We start from the raw sequence: 9,556 nt of genomic DNA, 5'->3' as shown, positions 1-9,556 counted from the left end.
CTCGACCTGCTGGGCTCCGGCGATCCTTCTGCCTTAGCCTTCCAACTAGCTGGAACTAGAGGCACGTGCTACCATGCCTGGCTAATTTTTTGATGTACTGTAGAGGTGAGATTTCGCCATGTTGCTCAACCTGGTCTCGAACCCTTGGGCTTAGGCAATCCTCTTGCCTCAGCCTCCCAAAGTAGTGGGGTTACAAGCTTGAGCCACTGTGCCTGGCCAACTGAGTTGTTTTTAAATAGCGTAGGAAAAGTTCTTAAAATGATCTGTCTTTATATTTATGTTAATCCGTTGGTTTTAGGTTAGGGGAATTGACTTACCACTGCTTTTATTTAATTCCTTCCAAATATCTGAAACTAAGCATAAATTATACTACAACTATAATGGTCGATGAAGTAATAATAATAATCTGTTGGTGTTAATTTTTCTCAATAAATAGGTAAAACTATTAGTATTACTCTTTACAGAAATTATGTGCAATTTACTTTGCTAGACTTCTGAAACCTTAGTCTGTGATTGTAAAAGTTTGGTTATCAGTCTCTGTTCCTTGTTAGAGAGTTTTTCCTGTTTTTTTTTGCTTTTTTTTTTTTAGAAAACAGTATTGTACTTATTTATTTTTTGAAAGCAGGGTTTGTTAAGAGGACAGAAAAGCTCCCACAGTGGGAGAGGACCTGAGGGAGTTGTCCAAGTGTTTCTTGTTTTTATTGAAAATTCATACCCAGCTATGTAGTTTGTTTTCATTTGTGGCATTTCTCTATATATGTATATGGATACGTTGCCTTTCACTGCATAGATTCCAACTTGTGAGCTCATAAAAGAAAAAATAAGTTTGTGTTTATTTGACTTTAGTGATTGGATTTCATTGAACTGAATGGTTGTCAGTTTTATGGGCCTTAAAAATCTGTAGAAATGGACAGTGAGGAATCACACAGTGAAAGTTATATATGCTCCTTATGGTAGTTTTATAAGGAATCTATCTTAGTTCTCCAACTTAGGTACGGATATAAGAAATGCTACTGAAATGTAAATTCTGGTTACAACCCCTCAGGTTCTGATTCAGTAGGCCGAGGAAGGCACAGGAATCGACATATTTTTAATAAGCACTACTGCTCATTTTGACATCGTGTTCTATGGACTTTATTTTAAGAAGTTCTGATTAATGTTCTTTCCAAAGCATGGTCCCTCTTCTCTTAAAAGTTACCTTACTTGAAGGACAAGGCACAAGTGAGAAAAAAGCCTTGATACATTTCACATTTTGGCTTTGTTCATTTCTATTTTAAAATAAAACAGTCCCATTTTACCTTATCCCTAAAATCTCTCGTTGGTCAGACAGGAGGAGCCAGAAGATTTGGAGGAAAGTAATAAAACTGTCAATAGAAAACTAGGCCCCATCAGGTGCCAGGATCTCAGCCCACTCATCCTGACCAGTGCTACTAAGGAGTAATTTGTGTGAAAATGTTTTTGTCTGAGAGTATAAACATGTTTCTCCTCCTTGGCAATCTATTATGCCCCAGTCATTCATGAATCTAGAGGAAGTGCTGGAGGGAGCATGGGAGCTGGAGATGGGAAACAGGAACCTTAGCTCAGGTTTGTCTACAACAGATGAAGAGATGAAAATGCATTGGATCACGGGAACAACCTTTATGGGGTGGTGCAGAGAACCTTACGAATGTAAAAGAAAATGAAAATGTGGGGTCCTGGAGAAAAGTCACAGGGACACTGGAGGGACTTTTTGTGCAGTGGGGGCTGGAAGGTTAACAACAGATACTTTTCGCACAGGAGCCCACATCCTCATTATCGTCCTGCAGTTGGCATTTTTAGCCTTGGTTAACAGATGCAGAAACTGGCGTGTGATTAATGGCAGCTGAGGCAGGGTAGAAACGAGATTCAGCCAGCTCCAAAGCTCATATCTTTGCTTTGCGTTGACCAGTCCAATGACCTAGAATTAAGTGACAGTGAAGCTTGTCCTCCCTGCTGTGTTGAGACTAAGAGTAACAGCAGGGCTGAGGACACATGAGTCATGACTCTCCTTTTCAAATGCAATAAAGACTAATGGGTTAAGTGTGCATGTTCTTCCGTGAAGGAAGAAATGGGTAAACACAAGGCGGGATATCCATACCATAGAATATTATCTGACCATAAAGAAGAATGTAGTGCTGGGTGCCATGGCTCACATCTGTAATCCCAGCATTTTGGGAGGCGAAGGCCAGAGGATTACCTGAGCTCAGGGGTTCGAGGACTACCTGAGCAACTTGGTGAGACCTCGTCTCTACAATAAAAATAAAAAAATCAGCCAGGCATGGTGGCACATGCCTGTGGTTTCAGCTACATGGAAGACTTGGGCAGAAGGATCACCTGAGCCCAGCAGGTCTAGGCTGTGGTGGCTGTGAGCATGCCACTGCACTCTAGCCTGGGTGACAGAGTGAGATTCTACTCAAAAAAAAAAAAAAAAGAATGAAGTACTGACTCATGCTATAACATGATGACCCATGTTGTATTATACTCAGTGAAAGAACCCAGCCACAAAAGGCCACATGGTGTAGGATTCCATTTGTATGAAATGAGATTTCACTTTTTTTGTATTTGTATGAAAATTTTTTTTGTATTTGTATGAAATGAAATCAACAAATTGAAAAGGAGATTGATCTATCGATTGATTGAGTCCAAGTCTCATTCTGTTGCCCAGGGTAGAGTGCAGTGGCATGCTCACAACTACAATAGCCTTGACCTCCTGGGGTTAGGCGATCCTTCCACCTCAACCTTCTAGGTAGCTGGAACTATAGGCATGCACCACCTCGCCTGGCTCACCATCAGCAAATTTATGGAGATGGAAAATAGATTCGTCATTACCAGAAGCTGGAGGAAGGAGAAAATAGGGAGTGACTTCTGATAGGCACAGGGTGTCTTTTGGGGGTTATGAAAATATTTCTGGAATTGCTAGCTATAGTCACAACCCTGTGACTATGGTTTAAAAAAAAACCACTAAATTGTACAATTTAAAAGGGTGAGTTTTCTGGTAAGTAAATGATATATCTCAAAGAAAGGTCATGTTTTGGATTCAGACGGACTGGAAATCAAAACTCTGTCTAAACCACTCACTAGCTCTGTGGCTATGGGCAGGTTATTTGGACTCTCAAAGCCTAAGCGTATCTTTATTTCTAAATAGAAACGATGGCAGTGTTAATCGTAAGCAGTTGTTGTGAGTATTCAGTGAGCTGATGCACATTCTAAACATTGGTTATGACCTCCAGAAGAAGGGTTATGCGTGAGGAGATTTGAACAATCAGCTACCTATGAATTGTCTGTTCTTCTCTTGAAATATGGGGATGCTCAAGTATTGTAGAAAGAAACATTGCCCCTTCACCCAAATATAACCAGTAGGGAAAAAAGCCTCCAAGCCCTATCGATGCATAATAGTCATTTTTCAGCGTGGCATGTCTGTCTTGTTAATTCCTGTTTCTTTGGTTCCTGCAGCGTGGGGAAGAGCAGCCGCTGCCATGCTCTTCTGCGGCTTCATCATCCTGGTCATCTGTTTCATCCTCTCCTTCTTTGCCCTCTGTGGGCCGCAGATGCTCGTCTTCCTAAGAGTGATTGGAGGCCTCCTTGCCCTGGCTGGTAAGACTGTGTCAGCATTTCTTCATTCACACCTTCAGTGGGCCTCAACAGAGTAACAGTCAGTTCCACAAAGTAGATCTGTGACAATTACAGTTTCTAGTCTGTTCTTGGAAAGTGTATCACCAAGGGCGGAAGTAACAGAGGAGAGATGGACTTTAAGAGCCAAGATCCCTTTCCTCCTGTGCCTCTGACAGTGTTCTCTGCTCCCATCCCAGTGAGCAGATGGTCTTACAAAAAGGTCAGAAGCCTTGTGACTAGAAAGGGGGGTCCATATGATGACCTATGAGCCAGGGAAGGCCACTTCATGCCGGGTTCCCTGAGCTTAGGAGAGTTAAGTTCATAGAGCCTTGGGCAGCACAGGTGAGGGTGAAGGGGGAGCAGGGATGCTCAGAGTACCTCCAGTGCAGGCACAGCCCGGCCCTCTTCACGATCCATATTACAGTTTCTCTGGATTAAAAATAAAGTTTGCTCCCTGATCCTCATGTTTTCAAAGTTTGCTTTTTGAATAACATTTAAAAATCAAGAATGACGTAGAGTCACAAAAGATAGGAAGAACCTGGTTGAATCCCATCTCCACTTCTGCTTGGTTTTCTTGTAGTTGAAATGTATGCGACTGTCTCAAAGAAAGATATTTGACATATCTTCCTTCCACGTGTCTTAGAAAATGAGATGGAGGCCAGGTTCGGTGGCTCAGCCTGTAATCCCAGCATTTTGGGAGGCCGAGGCGAGTGGATTGCCTGAGCCCGCGGGTTCAAGACCAGCCCATGCAACTTGACAAGACCTCATCTCTACAATAAATCAAAAATTAGCCGTGCATGGTAGTGTGCACCGGTAGTTCTGGCTACTTGGAAGACTAAGGCAGAACGATCGCCGGAGTCCAGCAGGTCGATGCCACTGCACACCTACCTGGGCAATGACTTCAAAAAAAAAAAAAGAGATGGAGATACTTGTTTAAGTCCCCACTAGAAATACACTAAGATATTAATATTAGTTAAAAAAAAAAACAACCCTACTAGACACCATATGACCCAGTAGTACTGCTCCTAGATATATATCCAAAAAAAAATAAAACCTGGAACTGGAAGAGATACTTGTAAGCCATGTGCATAGCAGTACTAGTCTCAATAGCCAAAAAGTACAAACAACCAAAGTGTCCATCAACATATGATTGGGCAGATTGTGCTATAGCCATGTAATTAACGATGATTTAGCCATCAAATGGAAGGAAATTGTGATATATACTACAACATGATGGACCTTGAAAAGATTATGAGAAATGAAATAATCCAGGCAGAGATAGACAAATATTATGATTCCATTTACGTGAGCTACCTAGAGTAGGTCAATTTACAGAGACAGAAAGTAGAAGAGCAGTTACCTCGGGGCTGGGAGGAAGTGAGGAATGGGAGGTTTTGTTTGCTTTTTTGAGCTGAGAGTCTCACTCTGTTGCCAGAAGCCAGGAGACCATCATGGCTCACTGCAACTTTGACCTCCTGGGCTCTGGTCATCCTCCCACCTCAGCCTCCTGAGTAGCTGGGACTACAAGCATGTGCCACCGTGCCAGCTAATTAAAAAAATTTTTTTTGTGAAGATAAGGTCTTGCTATGTTGTCTAGGCTGGTCTAGAATTCCTGGGCTCAAGCAGTCCTCCCACCTTAGCCTCCCAAAGTTCTGGGTTTACAGGCATGAGTCACTGTGACCAGCTGAGGGAGTTATTTTTTAATAGATACAGAGTTTTTGTGTGTATGATGAAAAAGTTTTGGTTATAGATAGTGGCAATGGTTACACAACATTGTGAATTTATTTAATGCCACTGAACTGTACACTTACAAATGATGAAAATTGTAAATATTATGAATATTTTACCACAGTCAAAAATATCCTGGTAAAACTCTTTAATCTACTGCTTTCTCTTAGCATTAAAACAGTAAGATCTGGCTGGGCACAGTGGCTCATGCCTGTAATTCCAGCACTTTGGGTTGAGGTGAGAGAATTGCCTGAGCCCATGGGTTCTAGACCAACCTGGACAACATGGCGAGACCTTGTATCTACAATAAAGAAAAAAAATTAACCGGGCGTGGTGGCACATGCCTGTAATTCCAGCTACTTGGAAGGCTGAAGCAAAGGATTGCTTGAGCCCAGCAAGTTGAGGCTGAGGTGGCCCTGAGCATGCCACTGCACTCCAGCCTAGGCGACAGAGTGAGGCTCTGACTCAAAAAAAAAGGCCAGTAAGATCTAGTAATGGCCATCCAAAGTGTAGCAGAGTTATTGTTGTTCAGAAAATTAGTTCTAGTCAGCTGATTTACAGCTTTAAAGTCTTGTTTTACCCAGTGTTCTCATTTTGTAATTAAATACTCATCCTCATCTTTAAAAAGTGTGACAAGTAGAATTTAGAAAGCATATAGAAGAGTAAAAGTCTAGAAATCTCAATACATTTTAGTGGTAATAATGTTGAATAAGTCCTATTTGGCTTTTTTTTTTTTTTGAGTCGGAATCTCATTCTGCTACCCAGGCTGGAGTGGAGTGGCATGTTCAGGGCTACTGCAACCTCAACCTGGTGGGCTCAGGTGATCCTTCCACCTCAGCCTTTCGAGTAGCTGGAACCACAGGCGTGCATCACCATACCTGGCTAATTTTTTGATTTATTGTAGAGACGAGATCTCACTAAATTGCCTAGGTTGGTCTAGGACCCCTGGACTCAGGCAATCTTCTCGCCCCCACCTCCCAAAGTGCTAGGATTACAGACGTGAGCCACTGCGCCCAGTTCTATTTGGCTTTTAAAATATATTTCACAGCCTTAATTATTTTTAATTTTATACATTTTATTGGGTTAAAATTGAATGCTGATTTTTTTTCCCTTTACAGTAGCTTTAGGGGGTACAAATAGTTTTTGGTTACATGGTTGTATTGTATAGTGGCAAAGAAGTCTGGGCTTTAAGTATACCCACCACCCCCACCTGTGTACATTGTAACCAATAGGTGACTTTTTCATCCTTCGGCTCTGTCTCCCTCCCTAATACAATTTAAGTTTTGAGAAAATCATCCAAGCCATTATAAGAACTTCATGTGTGATGAGGCAAAGTGGATCAATAACAGTGTTTGATATAACTAGCAAAGTTTAAAATTAGCTTAGAGAAGGATTACTTTTGTGTCTTACACAATATTTGGCAGTAAATGATAAGCATAACTGGTAAGAGTTTACTCTTTAAAATGTACAAGAAGTAGAGAAATAATTTATCTAAGATCTGCATTAAGGTTGCTCTTCAGCTGGGCGTGGTAGGTTATGCCTGTAATCACAGCACTTTGGGAGGCGGAGGCGAGAGGATTGCTTGAGCCCAGTTTTGGGACTAGCCTGGGCAACTTGGCAAGACCTCATCTCTGCAATAAATCAAAAATATTAGCCGGGTGTGGTGGCACACACCTGTAGTTCCTGCTACTTGGAAGACTGAGGTGGATCACCTGAGCCCAGCAGGTCGAGGCAGCAGTGACTGTGTATGTGTTACTGCACTCCAGTCTGGGTAACAGAGTGAGACTCCGACTCTAAAAAAAAAGAAAAGAAAAGAAAAAAGAAAAATACCTTAGGATGTATCTGGGTAGCTTGCAGAAGAAAAATAAGGTGATAGAAAAAATGGTGGTGAGGATTATAGATTCCCTGATACATTCCTGGGAGAACAGCCAGCTTGATTCCCCTCACAGTGGGTGGTATCTAATGTTAAAAGAGCTTAAATCTGTTCATACCCTTTGACATGGCAATGTACCTATGCAGGTTTAAGTCATCAGAGAAGCAGAACACAACGTATGTATGCTCATTAGAGCTTTATAAATGTCTGCATGCTCACTAAAAAGACTATGAGGTAGATTCAGTAAAGTGCATCTTATTTTAAAGTAGCTTAAAATACTATGACAGACTGGACTCGGTGGCTCAGCCTGTAATCCCAGCACTTTGGGAGGCCGAGGAGAGAGGATTGCCCGAGCCCACAGGTTCGAGACCCACCCGGGCAACTTGGCAAGACCTCGTCTCTACAATTAAAAAAAAAAAAGAATTAGCTGGATGTGGTCACGCATGCCTGTAGTTCCAGCTATTTGGAAGGCTGAGGTGGAAGGATCACAGGAGCCCAGCAGGTCAAGGCTGTGGTGGCCGGGAGCGTGCCACTGCCCTCCAGCCTGGGTGACAGAGTGAGACTCCAACTCAAAAAATAAAACAAAATGCTATGACAATGATTAATAATAATTGTAATAATGTGACTCATACCAGAGAGCTTAGAAATCCTCACATACGTTTTTCTTTCCATATCCTTAAACGCTGTGACCATTCTCTTTTATTCTTTCTGTTCCTCCCGGAATGCCCTTCCACCTGCCCTCTCTCTTTCCATGTCTGTTCGCCCTTCAGATTCCCATCGCTGCAGGCTTTTCTGGGATTCTTCGCATTGATCATTCCTAATATTGGTTCATTGTTTCATTTAGTTATTCACTTATTGAATGACTGAACATATTCACTTTATGTTTGGCGCAGGAAATACAAAAATGAAAGAATAAGCTGTCCTTTACTGTCCGACTTTCTAGTGTACACCACAGTTTTGCCCTTTTTACTTTAGGCTATGTAATGCTTAAACATGTACCATATAGAGTGATTCTGTTTTCTGTCTGTGTTTCACATATTGGGTATATGTGTATGATACTGCTCAGTGCCGGGGATCTCTTACATACACACACACACCAGTCAAGAATGCTTTTGGCCTGTGCTTAACTAGATTCCTCCCGCCGCTTTAGCACATTTTAGATGGATTTAACACTTATTTAAAGGCAGAAACTTTGAGGGAGAAAGAGTTGCATTCATTCTTTCCTGTGTGCATGCATTCATACTCTGGGATTTTTTTTCCTTCCCTTTAGCTGTGTTTCAGATCATCTCCCTGGTCATCTACCCGGTGAAGTACACACAGACCTTCAACCTTCATGCCAACCCTGCTGTCACTTACATCTATAACTGGGCCTATGGCTTCGGGTGGGCGGCCACGATTATCCTGATTGGCTGTGCCTTCTTCTTCTGCTGCCTCCCCAACTACGAAGATGACCTTCTGGGCAATGCCAAGCCCAGGTATTTCTACAGCTCCGCCTAAGGCGGGGGAGATGAGAGCAGAAGAAAATCCCTGCTGCCCAGATGGATTTCAGAGGAAGAAACTTGGAACCTATTTTGCGCCACTGTTTTTCTTACGAAATTAGTCCAAAATGCTAAAATCATTTGGTAGAAAATGTTTCTTACATGTGTTACAGTTTCATATTCATCTTTTATGTATGTTTTGTGGAGTTAAGTAAGACTTGTTTCTTTTCACTAACGACTTGTACTATGCCACTATTTCCTTATATCAGTCCATAATATTCATACTATATTTATAAGAGAATATGAACATGCAACTTAACACTTTTTTACGGTAAAAATGAGAATACTTCCAAGATTTAACAACTGGATTAAGTTTTTGTTATTTCCAGATAGAACGGCCTGAGTCTATGAAGGGCTAAGGAGAAGAGGGAGATATTGATTGGTAGAAATTGTCAGATCAGCTGGGCTCGGTGGCTCAGCCTGTAATCCCACGCCTTCGGGAGGCTGAGGTGAGTGGATTGCCTGAACCCGTGGGTTCAAGACCCGCCTGGGCAGTGAGACCTCATCTCTACAATAAATCAAAAAAAAAAAAAAAAAAAAATCAGCCGGGTGTGGTAGCACATGCCCGTAATTCTGGCTACTCGGAAGGCTGAGGCGGAAGGATCGCCGGAGCCCAGCAGGCAAGGCTGCAGTGGCCGGAAGCGGCCACTGCACTCCAGTCTGGGCGACAGAGTGAAACTCCGACTCAAAAAAACCCAAAAAAACAAACAAAAAAGAAATTGTCAGATCAAACATTCTAAAAGAAATGCAAAAGAAACCTTATCTTTTCAAGCCTTCAACTATGTAA

At 42.1% G+C, this 9,556-nt stretch overlaps 1 protein-coding gene across 3 annotated transcripts in view; it reads left to right on the top strand.

Annotated features, from left to right (window-relative positions):
* PERP (PERP, TP53 apoptosis effector) overlaps positions 1-9,200 on the top strand; it is a 15,998-nt gene extending 6,798 nt beyond the window's left edge. For 2 of the 3 annotated variants that reach the window (XM_021712941.1, XM_021712942.1), the window contains exons 2-3: positions 3,472-3,612; positions 8,502-9,200. In XM_021712941.1, coding sequence (XP_021568616.1) covers positions 3,472-3,612; positions 8,502-8,728 — 368 coding nt within the window. In that variant the 3' untranslated portion in view covers positions 8,729-9,200. The remainder of the gene's footprint in view (positions 1-3,471; positions 3,613-8,501) is intronic. The other variant, XM_008059164.1, reaches the window with a different exon arrangement.
* The last annotated feature ends 356 nt before the right edge of the window (positions 9,201-9,556 follow it).

The sequence above is a fragment of the Carlito syrichta genome, unplaced genomic scaffold (assembly GCF_000164805.1).
Source record: "Carlito syrichta isolate Samal-C Ts95f unplaced genomic scaffold, Tarsius_syrichta-2.0.1 Scaffold303739, whole genome shotgun sequence".
Classification (NCBI taxonomy): domain Eukaryota; kingdom Metazoa; phylum Chordata; class Mammalia; order Primates; family Tarsiidae; genus Carlito; species Carlito syrichta.
The sequence above is the reverse complement of the archived record's forward strand: the minus strand, read 5'-3'. Positions and strand labels throughout refer to the sequence as shown.